Raw genomic sequence first — 17,236 nt, forward strand, 5'->3', positions numbered from 1 at the left:
TTCAAAGTTGGCAAGTACACCTGGAATGTTCACAGGAATGCTGGAACTCTGTTTCACCAAAATGGGAATCAATTGTATGATGGGGGGAGGTTTATGATGGTGAATATATATGTTTAACACTTAGTTAAGTACCGAAGTATATGAAGTACTGCATTATCGCCCTGACTAACTTCACTTGTTTATAGTGTGTTTCTTCAGTGATGAAAACATACGTGAGTGTCTTTGGATAAGTTTGGTATGGTAGGAAATCATCAAAATGTAATCAGAGAGGTAGAAAGCAAAATATTTGTTCATTTATTGTGCATGTAGTTGAAACAACAAACTCCCAGAAAGCTGTATTGCTAGAAAGGAAGCACTTGGACTTTAAAGAGTCTGAAATATGTGGCATTATGAATACCTTAAGCTTTGTGGCTTTGACAATCACTGAGACACTCTCCAGCTTTCAGAGTTAGATCCTCATAGACTGAAGTATTTAAGTTTTTTTGCTTTCTTTTGAATATCTAATGTTTATGTCATAAGGAGCTATATGCTAGTAAGCAGATTATGACCAATCCAAAGACAAGCCTGCTTGGAAATTTTGTCTAAAATCATAGTTAAGCAAAGAAGACATGAGATTTTGCAAAGCTGCTGTTACTGATTTTTTTCACTCTTAATCTCTGTCCTATTACTGGTTTCATTCTCGTGCTGCTGGTAGGAATGTGGCAGGAGGCTCCATATGTGTGTGCATATGTGGACTGATCATTTGTACATGAGGTCCTGTGCCCAAAGTAGAAGTCTTGCCTTTTCTGTTAAGGACTTCTTTTGTTTTTAATTTTCCAGGCCAGACAAGCTCTAGGTCTAAAAGGCCTGTTTCTCAGAAATCCAAAGCAGGCCTCTCTGGACAGTCATGCTGCTGGTCAGCTCCATCGCAAACATTCCTTTAGCAGCCACATCCTGAGACGGACGGCCAGCGCGCCCGCCAAGAGCCAGAAGAAGAGCAAGAAGGGCTTTCCTGAAATTGCTTTTGACACCAAAGACAACAGCTCTGAGGGGGCCGGTGAAGACGGTGAAGTGGATGCTGCCTCACAGCCTCGCTTCGAGCAAGAGCCAGAGAGTCCTTCTCTGTCACCAGCTCCCCGAGATGGTGCCAGTGGGGAGGTACCTGGCAAGGGGTTGAAAGGTAAGACCCACAGCTTTCGTAGCGCCAAAAGCCAGAGTTGTGCTCGAGGGGGTGCTGCTTTCAGTGAACCCCTGCAGAGGTCCAACAGGGTCCGGCTGCAGGAGCACCAGAGCGAGAAGCAAAGCGTCTTTGCGCGCTGCGCCATCAACAGCTCTGGTAGGATTGGAGTGGCCACCAACTGCATGAAATGCATGATTGGTTCCAAAGAAAGCCCAGATTTAGAGTGCAAGTGGAGTGACCATCCTAGCAGGCCTATTGTTAAAGATATGCCTCACCAGGAGCAGTATAGCAGTATGAGTGGAGAAGAGAGGTTAGAGCTCAAAACCTGGGTTGTGCGGGGCCAGCCCAGGCGGCAATCAGATTTGCAGTCTTGCAACAGCCCTGGAACTGCTGATGACCTAACAAGGAGCACCCAGTCTTTTGTGACCCCAGGGAAGAAAAGTGTTGAATCTAAAGGTCATGGACTAAAGGCTCATACCCGGCCGCGCTGGCAGTGCCAGTCGGGTGGCAAGTATGGAAGCACTGTCAACTTGGTTGCAGCCAGCAATGGCTCTGTATCCTCCAACTCCAGCAGCCTAGAAAGTCTTGGAAGCCCAGAATTCCCCAAGCGCTGCTCTGAAACTTCTCGAAGGCAAGTGGGCACCCTACAGAGGGAAATGAACGCCTTGTTCGTTCAAAAATTGGAGGAAATTCGAAGTAAATCCCCTATATTCTTTACTGGTAAGACCAGATTTTCTTCACCCTTCTCCACCTTAGATCACATCATTGTCTCAGCTTCTGCGTAGCATCTTTACTTAGAAGCTCCTGTATGTTGTTTTGCTATCAAGAGCTCTTTTTCTTTATTTTTGGCACTGATAGAAAAATAGTTTGCATAAATATTTTTATTTTATCGTTTTCCTAGATGTGTCTGGTTTAGATGAGTCCTTTCCGTGCCTACTCAACCATCTGCAGTAGTGAAGCTGTCAGTAGCCCATGAATGTTTGCATTGCTTGTTCAGGGTTTTTTGTTTCCTTGTTGATTTTTTTTTTTTTCATGAATGTGGTATGATACTAAGTAAATTTTAAGATCCAAACCAGAGCATGAAGTAGGGGTTGAATACGGAAAACCCATATTAACAAACAAGATTTTCATTATGGGTATTTGTGTTTCACTGGGGGATATCCACATCAGAAATGGTATCTAATGTGTACTCTGCAAACAACAAAACCCTCAAAGAACTTGCAAAATTATTGCCATCAGTTCAGGGATTGCTGGGCAGAATTCTCTGCTCCGGGTTGTTCAAGAGCCCACACTTCACAAACATAGCAGACCTGGTCCTGAATGTTTGAATCCCCAGTACACAAACATTTATAGATGTTGTGGGTATGATTTGACTGTGACCTGAGGGCACAGTTGCGTAATATAATAGAAAGCAATGTGATGAGATGTTACTTGGCACCAGTGGAGCTGGGCGGACTGTGAACACCTCCGGGTGCAAAGTAAAATGTGTCCAGTTGAAGGGAGGCTTTGAGCTACAGTATTTTGTGAAGAGGAAGAAATGCAGCTGCTGTCTAGGACTACAAGAGCTTCTCTTCAGATCCCTCCTGCTCTCCCCCTTATTTGTCCAAGGAATTTGGACACTGGTGGTTAAACTGTCAGGAGCAGTTCAGTGACTTTGCTTCTCGAGGTGTAATCCCTTTGTTAGTAACAGATTCTCACTGTCCACCTATAGTGGGCTTCTTTGAAAGCCACATACAGGAATTTACAATATTCTATTTGATCCATTTAATCTGGTTCAGTGTCTACAATTTCACTTTATTTCTTTTTAAAAATTTTTTTTTTTTTTTTACATCTTTTTTCCAATATCTGCTTTGAGCTTTTGGGAAAATATCAGGACAGTGGGAGGGAAGAAGTTTGCCACTTCCCGTGACTTAAAATTAATCCAAAGCAGCAGAGCCCTTTCTGTGTCTAAATTATTGGCGTTAGGCTTTTCATAAGCTCTGAGTAGTGTGACATATGAAACCATTTCCCATTATCAGTGCCAGCTCCCCCGCCAGCCCCCCAAGTCACTAAATAAATATTGTGATATGCTTGAAATTTGATTAAATCCATCTGACTTCTCAAGCATGGAATCAGCAAACCTTTCAAATGGTGCAATAGTCGCTTGGGGGGCTGCTGCTGCTCCAGCCTGCACAACCAGCACGCTTGCCCCAGCCACCGGGAAACCGGGGCAACCAAGAGCCTTGGCCTGATATGGCTGCATTTCATAATTAACATTCTGCTGATGGGAAATGCCACAAGGATGGGACAGGAAGCTATAGTCTCTACTTGTCCTTTTTACGGCAACAGCATGACAGTTTCTAACATTTTGCCTTTTAAGCTTGGCTTAATCTGTGCTGATGGCTTGGGCAGGGGGAAGGAGAGCTCGTTAGTCTGATCAGCACTGGATTCCTCCCAGTATTCCTCCAGCTACTGGAAATCCAGCTCTGTTGTGAATGGTGGGTGTTGCTGATGGGCACAAGCACCTTCTTCCCTTTTCACGCTCCCGGTTGATGTAACACAGGCCAGCGACGCCCTGTTTCTGTTGGCAGCTTCTTGTCACTACGCTGGATTGGAAATGCTGGTGCTGAAAGGAAAGGCCCAGTAGTTCCTTGGCAATTTTTGGTGATGTAGATGATTTTTTTCCATGGCATTAGGAAACGGCCTTGGAGAAGAGGAGTCTAGCTTCCATTCCCCAGTGCAGCGGAGTGCATTTCTTGAACAATACCAAATATTGCCTTTTATTCTTCTATGACAAAGTAACGAACTTAATACCCATCTGTTTATGGATTCCATTGAGTGCTCTGGTTGGTCAGAAATTCTTAGGATCCTACAAAAGTGTGTCTGTTTCCCTCCCCACCCTCAGCTCTAATTTATCCTGTTACCTGCACCTGCCTTCCCTACATTAACTGGATTTTTCCTCTGTTCTGTCCTATTATTCTACATGCACACTCCCTCTCTCTAGTTAAGAACTGAAAGGACAAGCAAGTCAAAGGTAACTGTCTGCTGAGTGTCACCGATTCGAGCACCCTGCTGCCTGTAGTCCTGGGCTTTGTTTGTTTACTGCCTTATAATGATCTGCTCCTGTTTCTTGAGGTTGTTGCCTGGCTTAGTTGTGCTTTGCTAGTTCTCGAGTGCATGTTTGCATTGTGGTTTGGAGACGTGGGAAGCACTATTTTGGAGTGATTGCTTTGGCTCTTAGGGTGCAGGTTAGAAACACTGCAGACGGATGGAACATTTTCTTCAGGTACTTGGTGGCTGTTGTGATTCTTCATGTTTGAGTGCTGGGAGGAAGGAAAAGAGCAATTCAAGTGGTGCTGGATGGTGGAGGAAGAAAAGATTATGAGAGGGGATACAGGGTCAAAAAGAAAGTGCTGGGTACAGTTGTTTGAATAAGGTGATCAGAAAAGTAATATGGTGCTACTGTGCATGGACTGAGATTTTTTGAAAGCAACGGGGCTTTGGGGCAGCTAAAACTGAATGAGCAGAAGTTTTTGCTGCCTTTAGCCAGGCGTTTGAAATCATAAGTTATTTTAAAAAACTCTTATTATTATATGCAACTACTACCTTAAAAACAAAATGATACCACATAAAGAATAAATCTTCAGCTAAACTGCAATTTGTAATAGGTAATTAACCCTGTATCTGTTTTTTCTTCTCCCTGTCTTTTTCTGTCTCCCAAATAGATGTCTGCCATTTTTCAATACAGAGGTCAGTCACTTCTTTATGCAGCCTAGAAACGATCACTGAAGAGCCTGTTATTGCCAATGAAAACCATCACTCCGGCCTTTTCTTCCCTCGACCCGTTACTCCTTGCAGTGATTCTGAAGAAGGGTCTGTGTCTGATCATTCCTCCGAATCTCGATCAGAAGTGAGCAGCACGTCCAACCAGCCTCCACAATCTCTGCTCACTAGAGAACAAAGAACAAGCCTGGCTGCAGAAGACCAAGTGCAGGGAGTCACGAGAGCAGCTGACACAGGTTTAGTAGGCCAAGAAGATGTGAGGACAAGCATGACAGGGTGTCTCAGCAAGGAAAATGGTTGGACGCGGGCATGCGGTGAAGCCGGAGATCAGTGTGGACTGGCAGCACGTACTCCAAAAGCCTGGCTGGTGGCAGCAGCAGGTAAGACTGCTGGCCAGCCTCTTGAAAACTGCCAGAAGCAAAGTGACAAACTGGGTCAGGTATTAATGGACATGAAAAGCACCGTTGAATCCAAAGGCCAAAAACCTGGTGCAGCAGCTGAGCTACTGCAGCAAAACAACGTGATTAACAGCACACAGACAGCTTTGCCTCCAGACGCTTTCCAGAAAGCCCAGGCTGTGCAGGCTCTGCCTGTTCCTGTTTCTCAGACAAACTCTTACGTGTTAGTAAGAAGGCCAAAGAGTGAAGGACTGAAGATGTCAGACTCCTCAGCCTTAATAAAAATTCCAGGTAGCCTGTCTCCAGCAGCAGAAGTGTACTTTGATGCCACTGTCAACGACCGGATCTGGAGCAAGCTAGACTGCAGCAGTCATCGTGACAGCATGTCTTCCTCTTCCAGCATGTCCTCCAACGACACTGTGATCGATCTCTCTCTGCCCAATCTAGCTCGCAAAAGCCTCCCGGATCTTGGCATCCGTCATGAAAGTTTTGAGCCGCTTGCCATAAGAAAGGGTATGCGCCCGCGCTCGGCTACAGCATCCAGTAACGAGATGCCCATGGTGAGCAAGAGCAAATCCAATCCCAACCTGAGGTCTGGCCAGCTGCCAGCAGATGACTTGTGTCCCCGTCCTCTTGCCAGGAGTCCTCAAGATGCGTTCTCATCCATTCCTAGGAGGCACACCTGGAGCAGGCTGTACATGGAAAGTCTCAGACAGTCTTCTAACAAATCCAAAGCACAGGATATGGTTGGCAATAACCAGGCAAAATCCAAGAGTCTTGGAGACCTTACCTCTGATGATATTGTGTGCACTTTTGAAAGCAAATACCGTAGCATCAGCAGGAGTTTTGTCACGCGATCAATGCGGGAGCAGCGCCGCTCTTCGGGCCTGAGATCCTCCGTCAAATCCCAGGATGAACTGACCGAGCAGCTGAAGAAGCTGACGGCGTTTCAGCAGGAAAACGACATCACGTCCCCGATCAGCCTCGATCCAGCCGAGTCTGAGGAGGAAGGGGAGAGCCTGGGCCTGCTGCGCAGGTCTTCGTCTCGCAGCCAGAGCAGGGTGCGGTACATCGCCAACCGCGCCAGGCAGGCGCAGGAGAGACAGCGGCTGCAGAGCCGGGGCCAGCTGGGCGCCAGCCCCATGGAGGAGCGCGGGAACCCCGAGGGAGCCTGCAGCGTTGCCAAAGCCCTGTGTATGGATTTAGCTTCTCCTGCCGCGTTTACATCCCAGCCTAAGAACCAAACTGAATATGACGCTGACACAGAAGTCTTCTTTATGCTGAAACTGTAATTCTGGGCAGCACTGAGGCGATGTTTACATTCCTGTTCAAACAAAGCGTAGTGACCTGAGAGGCACAAAATATCCTCACACGGCTCGGTGCTTCCTGGCCTTCCCTCGATCATAAGGGCACTTAACATCATGACTCCAAAAGAATAGTTGTGTTAAATTCGTCAGCAGTTTGTGCAAATAAAACAATCAAGTGAAATCAGAGACACATTTTTATAGTCCTAATCATCTGACCCCCTTTTTTATTTTGAATACACTTTTCCCAGCCTCAGATTTGGCCTCCTTTGTGTGTGGCCACTTCTTTGCATTTGCAAGTTGCTCTTTACTAATTTCAGTAATTGCTGCTTATAGTAGTTAAATCTCTACATGATGTTAATGACAGCTAAGGTAAACTTTGCTCTTGCAAATTGTGGATCCATGAAAAGAGGCTGGATTTAAAATCATGCTCCCTGTTCTGCTTTCTTTTTTGGAAGATTTTGAGGCCTCTGAGGGTGTCTTCTCTGGGCAATAGCCAAAATTGCAGTGACACTGTTTCATTAATTAATAATGTAGTAGATAAAGTCCATCTTCCTTCATGGACCTGTTTATTTCAATGAAAATCTGTATTGTCTCCCTTGTTGAAGAAGAGCTCTCACTATGTTCCAAAGCAATGCTTTTTTAAACTAAGCTTGTTTATATATATATAACTATATATTATACATCTATGTGTATGCAAATGTCTGCACATATATGTACACATGCACACACTTAAACTGAACTGTGACTGTTCTTGTCTCAAAACATAATCTGTGGGAACGAGACAGGAGAGAGAAGGGAATTACCAAAACCAGACAGGAAATACCCTCCGACTTCAATTCAGAAATGGCTAAGACGCATGCTGGTCTTGTCTTGGAAACAGCACCGGCCCTGCGGTGTGGTGTTTTAACAATGCTGCTGTACATAGCACTTTTGGGATGAATTTTACTATTTCTGTATTGCACTGCCATGCGAAAAAACTTTCAATGATATGTTTTAAAAAAAAAAGATATTTAATTTTTTTAGATGGATATATTTAGAATTAAATACCAACCTAAACAGAATAATAATTTTTGCTCCCCATTTTTTTTACTTTTTATTTTTAGGGATGTTCCCCACTCCCACCCCCAGTTATTGTGTCATTTATTATAGATGTACATTTTATCAGTGATGGAGAAGAATGTTTACTGAGATGCATTTTTAAGAGAAACAGAGGTTTAATTTTATTTCAGGCTGCAGAGGGTCCCTATTACTAGAGAGGATATTTTGCTTTTGTTTGTAATGATTCTTTTGTGTATATTGCAAAATCTAAACATCTGTTTGTAAAACCACCTTACGCTACTAAAATAAAGATATTTAACCTTCCAGCTCCTGACTCTCTAGCTGTGCCAGAACACTTCTGTGCTGTCTAGAAGTTCGGTATACAAACGTGGTTAAATCTATCTGCCTGGTTTTAAAAATTGTCTAGGGGATAACATCTGATTTTAGTCTTTTTCAGAGCGGTAGCGGTTTCAGACCCAGCTCAGGTTTACGCAGGTGCTGGCGGAGCCGGGCATTGTGTGGTGTGTTGTTCCCAGGTGGGCTCTTTGGCAGGCAGGGGTTGCTGTGCAGGTGAACATGTTAGCAGAACTCACTTAATTAGTAGCTGAACAGACATAATCCAAGGCTAATCTATTCTGTTACAGCTCTCCAGGTAAGACAGACAGCCCTGTGTCATCATCAAGGTTGAGGAGACCACACAGCAGGCCAGCAGTAGTATGTTCTGAGTGTGGTATTCAGCTGCCGGACTAAACTGCTTCCAAACGCTGTTTTTTTGCTGGGTGCAGCCGCCTCCTCTCGTTCCCCAAACCCAAAGCTGCGGTCCGAGCTGGCACATTCTGCAGAAGCCCCTCAGCTGGCTCCTCCCTCTCTTTTCTCTTTAAAACAGCGAGTAACGCCTGTGAAAATTCAGTGTTCCAGCAGCTTCATTGTGCCTGTTCATCGAGTTGCTTCTGCTGGTACCCAGGCAGACAGACGGAGCTGGGAGAGGCCGAAGGAGCTGCGGAGGTGAGATGTTGCCTTCAGTCGCTGCTGTGGTGGTTCTGGGTGACAAGGATGGATGCCTGTGTGTGACAATCGTCTCCTTCCCCGCTGCCGGGTGTCCGTCCTTCCCACCGCGCTCCCAGTTCCGGAGCCTTCCTCCCGCACTGCGGGCAGAGCGCTGCTCGAGGAGTAACCTTGTCTTTTTGCTTTACAGTTTGAAAGACTGAAAACCTGAGGAGTGAGAGCTGATTCTAGCAAAGTAACTTTTTAAATCCTTGGTTTGGCTGTAAAGCCAGCGTGAGAAAATTTGGTGGTGCCTCCTCAGGTAGATGGTGAATGGTTATTGCGATGGTTAATTTAAACGGGATCTAAGGATCACTTTACACACAGGGAGGCAGTAAACCCCTCTGCCCTCCTGTTATTTCTCTCTAACTTATTCTGTTTGTCTTTAAATTACTCTAGTACGAAATTAGAACTGGGGAAGTGTAGTAGCCTTTGCAAAAACTCTTTTTTTGCACATATTTACACTCTGTTTGTTCTTTCAGACAGTCAGCAACCAGCATGTTAACAACTCTTTCTTTTCAAGGCGATGCAAGTGACATATTACCTGCTCTGATTAGCTATTCTTTGAAAGAGGGCAATTGAAATAAGATAGTTTTGTAGTACGTACCTGGAGATCATTGTTTGAATTGGGCCTCTCCAGAATAAGGTGCAGAAAATCCAGGACATACTGCTTTTCACCCAGCAATGAGGATGGTTTTCACCCAGCTTCAACTGCTTGCCTTTCATCTCTAGCAGGAGTTTTCCTTTAGACAGTGGATACTTCTGCTCCGATGGCCACAGGTCTCCACTTCGTGTTCTGTGTGATCACAACCACGCTGCTCCTGAGAGAATCAAGCCAAGCAGGTGAGAAAAATGAGCCAAAAATGCTGGCTGCGTCTAAATCTGGTTTTGTTCTTTACAGAGTGTTAATTCTTTCAATCTTTCACTGCTAGAGATTACAGGATTTTGTCTTGATCTAAGAATTTGCTTTTGAATTGCTTATTAAGATACCAGCAGGTCCTGCCTTGTGACAGCTTGTGGCTGTGACTTTACCGTGCTTAGGGAAGAGGAGGTGATGAGCGCGTTGGGGCTGTCGGCTCTGTAGACAGAGGTGACCCCGCGTTCCCCGGGTTCTGCGGGGGCAGCAGCGGGAGCCTGGGTCCCGCTTTGCTCGCCCTGAGGAGCTGAGCTTGCTGGTGCACCTGAGCAGCACATGCTCTTGTTTTAATCCTGTTGTGTCTGCTTGGTGCTGTGTCCCAGACTCAGGCTAAGGAGTAGCTTGGCCTCACAAAATTACTGGAAGGTAAAAATTGGTTCTCTGTTCAGAGGGTTGGAAGAGCAACTTCTCTTCCTCTGCTGTCTCCTGTCCATCTCACACACACACCTCTGCCCTGAGCTGGGGATTGTGGAGCTGCCCCAGCAGCGCTTCACACACTTTTGCTTCTGTGCTGAGGGCCAAATTCTCTCATCCTGAGAATTCTCTCCTCCTGAGTTTCCCAGTGTGCTCCAGAACCGTGATCCACCCGACCCCTCGCTGCCTCTTTAGTTCAGCCGTCTCCTGGCACAGGACACGAAGGCAAGGGGACCAGCCCAGAGAGGGACAGCTGGCTAGAAAATTGGGGTGAGGTGGCCGGTGGTTAAGAGCGCTACGAGCTTTTTCTCGGTAAGTTAAGCAGGGAGCTGGGTGCGCTCGGAGCAGAGGCATAAGGGCAAGGCTGATTTGTGCAGCCACGGTTGCTTCCCGCAGCCACCGGCCTGTGGGGAACGAGAGGGATGAGCCTCTTTTTTCCTTTTTGCCTCATGTTTTTGTAACTCTCACAAAGGATTCTCACAAGGAAGACTTGGCTTCTGAGAAGTGTCACTGCCGTGAACTCTGAGTTAGTGCTGCAGCTTGGTTCCTTATGGGCCTTTCAGGCGTTCTCACAATGGGGCTTTGAACAGCTGCATCCAGCGGCGCTGCGGGGGGCTGGCGGCCTCGGAACAGCCTGTTTGCTTCCAAGACACCACAGCAGGTCTTCCAAAAGGAGCCTCAAAAACCTTTTACTGGCTTTAATGAGGTTCTAAAGGGAGACAAGAGAACTCCTTTGTGAAGATGTCCAGCTCCCGTGGAGAAGTGTAGCGGAGAGGGGAAAAAACAGGTTTTGTTTTACAAGAATGTAGAGTTCAGCACAAGACCAGAAAATGCAAAACTGAAAAATGGATGATACATAATGAATGAATATGTTGCTATATTTAATGAGAAACTCGCAGCTTTTGCTTGAAAGAGTGAAAACACCCCAAATTTTTTGTTTTATCCAGAGGGATTTTCGGCTTTTGCACTGGGAATTCTTTGATTCCGAAGAGCAATGCTGTGCACATTCTAGAAAAAAATCCTGGGCAATCAATATTGACACAACTGTGGTTTTAATTTTGTATCTGCATCATTATAGTGTATCTGTCTTGCAGCTGAGGCAGGACTGACTGAGGGTTTCTCCTGAGTATTATGAAAAGGGAAGCTTAATGCTGATGAACTTCTGGTTGTGTACAGGCCTTTTCCTCAGGGCCATAGATGAGGTTTTGCGGGAGTTTGGGGGAAATCGTGAGGCAGCGGGAGAGCTGGATTTTCACCTTGGCAGGGAGGGCGAGAGGGAACTAAAGCCATTGATTCTGCAGAATCCCATCCTCAGTGTGTGAATGACAGCCATAGTCTTTAAGTTACAATCAGAACCTTTTGTTGCTGTTTCTGCTCCTGTTTGTCACTAATTCTGTGCTGTGAACAAGGAAACCAACTTGGCAAAACTGCTGCAAGTCGCCTGCACTGGGAGCTGGAGAGTCAGGGGTAATCATTCTGTTTATTGAAGCGCAGTATGAAATCAGTGCATGAAACTTCACTTTTAAGGAGCTGCAAATGTAAGCCCTGCAAGAACTCGATTTTTAATTCTTTCTTTTAGGTGCTGCGAGGAAGGATGATGCCGTGAGCAAGGTATGTTTGAGCGCATTGGTGCAGTTACTGAGGAAGGCTGATGGGAAATCATCTTGAGTTGTGCGGCTCCGTGAGGCTGGAAGATGTACTGGTGAACTCAGCGTTCCACGAGTCCATGTTTCCTCTCCTCCTCCTCTCACCTTTCCTACTGTTCTATCTCCTGGAATTGCTCTCTAATGAGACATTAATTAGCTGCTAATTTGTCAACAACATGAATTGATCTCTTTGGAAGACTGTGTGCACTGTGTGTCTGAAATTGTGACAATATTTAAAGGGGTTTTTATTTGGACAAAGTATGCTGACAACACACAATGAAGTGAAATACGTGTGATTTATTCATTACTGTTAGGGAGCAGTGGTGGTGAGATAGCTGCAGCTTACAGGGGCGGTTTTAAGTCTGGTTTAACACATGCACACCCACCCCAAGGTACAATGTAATAAGAGGAGCCACATCTGGGACTTTGAAATTCCATTATTTCTTCTTTTTTGATTTGCAGGGCAGTGGCTCAAGGGGACCAGAAGAGGGTCTTCCAACGCTGACTGTCACAACCATCCTGGTAAGGCAGTGGCACAGCACTGACAGTGGCCGCGAGGCAGCTGGAATTACACTTGGCCTTCTTTTCCTCCACCCATATGTTTGCAGGTGGTTTTTTGGGCTGTCTGACACCGATACCCCTGTTCATCAGAGCACTGGCTCAGGGGTGCAGACGTGCACACTGCCTGTAGTTTGCACCAGGAGGATTCGAGGGCTGTGAAAGGCCCAAAACAGTTTAATTCACAATCAGTTGCACTGACTGTGGGAGAAGGCAATTGTATCTTTTTCCCTCAACATGCAGGAAGATCCTTACGTCATGGTGAGAAGTGCAGAACTGGAGGGCTACTGCATGGATCTGCTGAAGGCGCTCGCTGCGATGCTTCACTTCAGCTACAGGGTGAAGGTGGTGGGCGACGGGCAGTACGGCGCCGTCTCTTCCAGTGGCAACTGGACAGGGATGATTGGCGAAATTTTGAGACAGGTGATTTCTAACTTATGTTTTTGACAAACTGCTGCTCTAGAAAGAAAGAACAGTGCTGGCAGCTCTTGGACTCCATTAGAATTTGCTCAGGGACTGAGCAACATGGAGGCATCCTGCCTGTTGTCTAGAACTAATGAATAGCAAGACTTGTAGTTGGTTTTGGCCTACAAATACTGTGTGCAGCTCTCAGTCATGTAGGTGCTGCAGCCAGAAACAGAAAGGAACGTGCCTGCTGGTTTGTTAGACAAGACTGACGTGTGTTTAATCTCACCCCCCAGGAAGCAGACATCGCGGTGGCTCCGCTGACCGTCACGTCCGCGAGGGAGGAGGTGGTGTCCTTCACCACCCCGTTCCTGCAGACCGGCATTGGAATCTTGCTTCGCAAAGACACCATCTCGCAGGAGATGTCTTTCTTCCACTTCCTGGCTCCTTTCAGTAAGGAGACCTGGACTGGCCTTTTATTTGCTTATGTGCTGACCTGCTTCTGCCTCTTTCTTGTTGCCAGGTATAACTGAGTTTGTTTCACAGATTTTGTTCAAGTCAAGTGATTTCTCAGCTGTGAAGAGATCTCAGTTTTAAAGAAAGTACCAGGGTGCATTTTGCTTTGAGGAACATTCTGTGCAGGTCCAGAACCAGGGCTGATAAAGCTGCCTTGGAAGGAAGGGGCATTTCCAGGCTATCTGCTCTGCCGCAGTCACACTGCAGGACTGTTTCTATTTTCCCCCTGAATATCTGCTTTTATCCTGTCGTTTTCCCGCAGACTGAGCCCCTGCGAGTGGAATGAGCCAAAGAACGAGGAGAACCACTTCACCTTCTTGAACAGCCTGTGGTTTGGAGCAGGAGCTCTTGCGCTGCAGGGTGAGCCGGGGCCATGGGGTGTTCAGCTGAGGGTAAATCCAGCTCCGTCTGTAACGCCGCCTGCCGAGGGAAAAGCTGTTCCAGCAGGGACACTCGACAGCACTGGAACTCCCAGTCTGGGGTTTGATTAGAGACTTGTCGGAGCTGTACAGATGGTTGGCTTCAGTTGGGGAATGCACATTTTTCTGCGGTGCCAGTTGTCCTGCGGAACATCAAGCTCACCACAGCACCGGTGCTTTGTAGAGTGGAGTGGTGGTGGTTTCGGCCACTATTGATTAAATTCTGCGTTGCATGCAGTGTCGACACAGTTCAAACCAGCCATAGTGGGTCTTGTGCATTAGCTGCAGGGCAAGTTTTGCAGTTTGGTCAAGTTATTATTGCAGTTATTTGAAAGGAAGTCTAACTCGGGCTCCTGGATGTAAAGTTCTTCAGCTCTGTCTCACCGTACATCACCCCCCGTGTGTTTTACCGTGCAGGTGTCACCCCTCGTCCCAAAGCGCTCTCCGTGCGGGTCATCGCCGCAGTCTGGTGGCTCTTCACCATCGCGCTGCTGGCCGCCTACATCGCCAACTTCACCGCCCTGCTGAGCTCCGGCAGCGAGCAGCTGCCCGTCCAGACCTTCGAAGACCTTGTGAAGCAAAGAAAGCTGGAGTTCGGGACGCTGGAGGGCTCCTCGACTTTTTACTACTTCAAGGTGCAGAGAATTGAATTGTGCACATACACACAAGCTGTACAACCGCTAAGCTGGGACCAAGTTGTCTAGTTCCTGCCTATACATCCTTACACCGCCCACCCTCATCACTGTAGACTCCATCCGTTTTCCTGTAATACTTCAAATAATGTGATTGTTGTCTGCTGTTTTGTTCATCTATTCTTCCACCTTTTCTCAGAGAGAAAAGTATGCAGAGACCGATATTTTTACACTGTGTTCTCTCTTAAGAAAGTGGTGCTGGTCTTGAGGGGTATCTTTGTGTGCCTTGAATACAAGGACTGACGTAGGTCACCTCTGGGTGCATTAACTGGATGCCTGCAGAGGTTGGTTTTGAAGGGGTATGGCTGGGAAATATTTAATACTTCTATCCCTGTACCACTGTGCATTAGAGAGGAATCTGTGCTAGCTGCGTGCCAGTTCTCAGGACAGAGGGCTCCAAGGGCAGTGCTTTAAGTATTCTTACTCTCCAAAATGTTTTGCAACTATTACACATATATGCAGATTTTTTTTTCTGGATGATCGATTTACATTTCAGTTTGACACTTGGATTGTTTTGGGCTGCAGAACTCCAAGAATCCCATCCATCAGATGATCTACGAATATATGGACAAGAGACGAGACCACGTGTTAGTCAAAACCTACCAGGAAGCCGTTCAGCGCGTGATGGACTCGAACTACGCCTTCATCGGCGAGTCCATCTCGCAGGACCTCGCAGCCGCCAGGCACTGCAACCTGATCAGGGCGCCCGAGGTTATCGGAGCCAGAGGATTCGGCATCGCCACTGCCCAGGGTCAGTCACTGCAGCCGCGCCTGTCCCGCTTCTCTGCTTGGATTTCACGGTTGACAGAGCGAAAAGCCCCACACAGCCGAGTCCTGAAAGCTGCCCGTGCTTTCTGCAGTCGCACTAATAATCTGCACTGATTGGTAACCCCGCTCCCGCAGGGTTTCATTCTCTAGGTGAACTATCACTAGTGCTGACATTTCCTTTGAACTGTAATATGCAAAAAATGCAGCTCTCAGGGGCGTCATTGGTTCCTGTGGGTTTTGTCTGAGTCCCGGTAATGCCGAGCTCCCAGTGTCAGCGGGACAGGCAGTTTGTTCCCCCGTGGAGCACGACTGCTGCTATTTCTCAAAGTACCGTCACTCTGTCACTATTCTGCAAATATTATCGTCCCTCTGTGGGTGGGACAGGAGTGGTTGGTACCTAAGACAAGCCTTGGGCTTACGTTGCTGCGTTGTTTGCAGAACGGCTGCAGCTCCAGGTAACCCTGCTGGGCAGCGTAGCAGCCGGTTGCATAATGATGTTACCGCGGCTCTGATCTCTCCCGTACTCTCCTCTCTCTCGTTGTGCCGCTGCCAGCATCCCGGTGGACTAAGCAGCTCTCCGTCGCCGTCCTCAAACTGCGCGAATCAGGCGACCTCGACTACTTGCGGAACAAGTGGTGGGAGAGCAGCTGCCTCCACAAGAGCCGGGAGCGCTGGAGCCCCCTGCAGCCGCAGGCCCTGGGCGGGCTGTTCCTCACGCTGGCCATCGGCCTCGCGCTGGGGGTGCTGGCGGCCGTGGCCGAGCTGTCCAACAAGAGCAGACGCGCCGCGGGACACGCCAAGGTAGGGACGGTCACCACCTCCCGTCCGCGTCCCTGCTGCTCAGCACGGACACGCTGCTCTGCGGAGCTCTGCGTTCCAGAGCTTGGGCGTTAGTGGCCCAAACAGGGTAACAATAATAAAATAACTCCCTCTCCTCCCAAAAGTATGAAGGAGAAGCATTTACTGTAACTCCTGGGCAGCCAAACTGCCTCCCAATGTGCTGTGTACAGAGGCCAGGAAATCATCAATAACTAGTTTATTCTGAACTGTGGCTGTTCTTCAGTCAGTCGACAAGCAGGAAAACGTGTAAATGGAAGCGCGCCCGTACCTGAGCGTGCAGCTCGGTGTTCTTGCTCTCCATCCCTGCCACCGGCTGGGCTCTGCACCCCTGAACCGTGGATCCTGTGATGCAGAACAACTCACCCCTTGTTTCCTTCCCTTCTGTTTTTCAGAAATCTTGCTGCTCTGTTTTCACAGAAGAAATGTGCACTCGTCTTCGTATAAAAGAAAATACAAGACAAAGCCAGGAGACTTCAGGGAGGGCTAATGCTTAAGGATTTTTAGCTTAAGGAATGGGCGTGTATTAGATTTATACTGTATGTATTTCATAGGAACTACATCAGTGTAGAAACATGTTTTTCTGCAAGTCTAGAGTGTTAGTTTTCTAATGACACACACAGAGCACTTCTGGATTGGTGGTGGATACAGAAGAATATGTAGTGGTTTGGAAGAATTTACATTGAAAAGGGACAGAGTGTAACTGTTAAAAACAAGGGAGATTAACAACTCGGTAAAATCAAGTTGAGATGGCCAAGGTGGTGGATCTGTGTTTAGCTGAGAAGTTCACTGTGTAAGTACATGGATGCTGTAGGAGTGACTTGAGAGAGGTTAATTTGAAGCTTTCGCTTACTAATTTCAGTGTGAGGTACAATCCTGAAATGTAAAGCCGGGGTGACTGATGCACATGCTGGTTTGCAAAGGTTAAATCACTCCATTTACATACTGCACATCTGACGGAGGGAAAATGCAAATCCAGTCACTGGATATGGCTTTAACAGCCCCGCATGGACAGAGACTAATGCTGATCAGTCCCAGCAGTAAGGAACCGGAGGTAACAAACTCCATGCCAGTGACAGGAAAACAGCTGAATAAAGCCCTGCACGTTCACTTTAAGGGTAATTTTGTGAGACTTGATTCACACAGCTTGGCAGCAGAATTCCCCTCCAGCCGTCAACCCAACCACGAGGGAGGGACAGGAGTTCCCAGAGTCCGGCTGTTGGTGACGTGGGGGGCGGCTGCTGCTCCCAGATCACCCCAGCTCTGTTTGAAACCCGGCTTAAGCAAGAGGGTGGATCAGTCCTTCCATCAAATTAACTGCAAAGAGCATGAAAGATTTTAGGTCAGCTTAGAAGCT

General features: G+C 47.2%; 2 protein-coding genes across 2 annotated transcripts in view; both read left to right on the forward strand.

Moving 5' to 3' along the window:
• Positions 1-8,366, forward strand: part of PLCH2 (phospholipase C eta 2) — a 57,798-nt gene extending 49,432 nt beyond the window's left edge. Inside the window, exons 22-23 of the mRNA XM_082069901.1 lie at positions 820-1,159; positions 4,864-8,366. Of these exons, the coding sequence (XP_081926027.1) occupies positions 820-1,159; positions 4,864-6,611 (2,088 nt within the window). The 3' untranslated portion in view covers positions 6,612-8,366. The remainder of the gene's footprint in view (positions 1-819; positions 1,160-4,863) is intronic.
• A 3,613-nt stretch (positions 8,367-11,979) lies between these two features.
• Positions 11,980-17,189, forward strand: LOC309448520 (putative glutamate receptor). Its single transcript, XM_082070144.1, has 7 exons — positions 11,980-12,665; positions 12,944-13,170; positions 13,426-13,523; positions 14,000-14,217; positions 14,800-15,025; positions 15,596-15,843; positions 16,275-17,189. Exons 1-7 carry the CDS (start codon positions 12,480-12,482, stop codon positions 16,374-16,376), a joined length of 1,305 nt encoding a protein of 434 aa, XP_081926270.1. The 5' UTR covers positions 11,980-12,479; the 3' UTR covers positions 16,377-17,189.
• The last annotated feature ends 47 nt before the right edge of the window (positions 17,190-17,236 follow it).

The sequence above is a fragment of the Streptopelia decaocto genome (assembly GCF_964273445.1).
Source record: "Streptopelia decaocto genome assembly, chromosome: 20".
In the NCBI taxonomy this organism is placed as follows: domain Eukaryota; kingdom Metazoa; phylum Chordata; class Aves; order Columbiformes; family Columbidae; genus Streptopelia; species Streptopelia decaocto.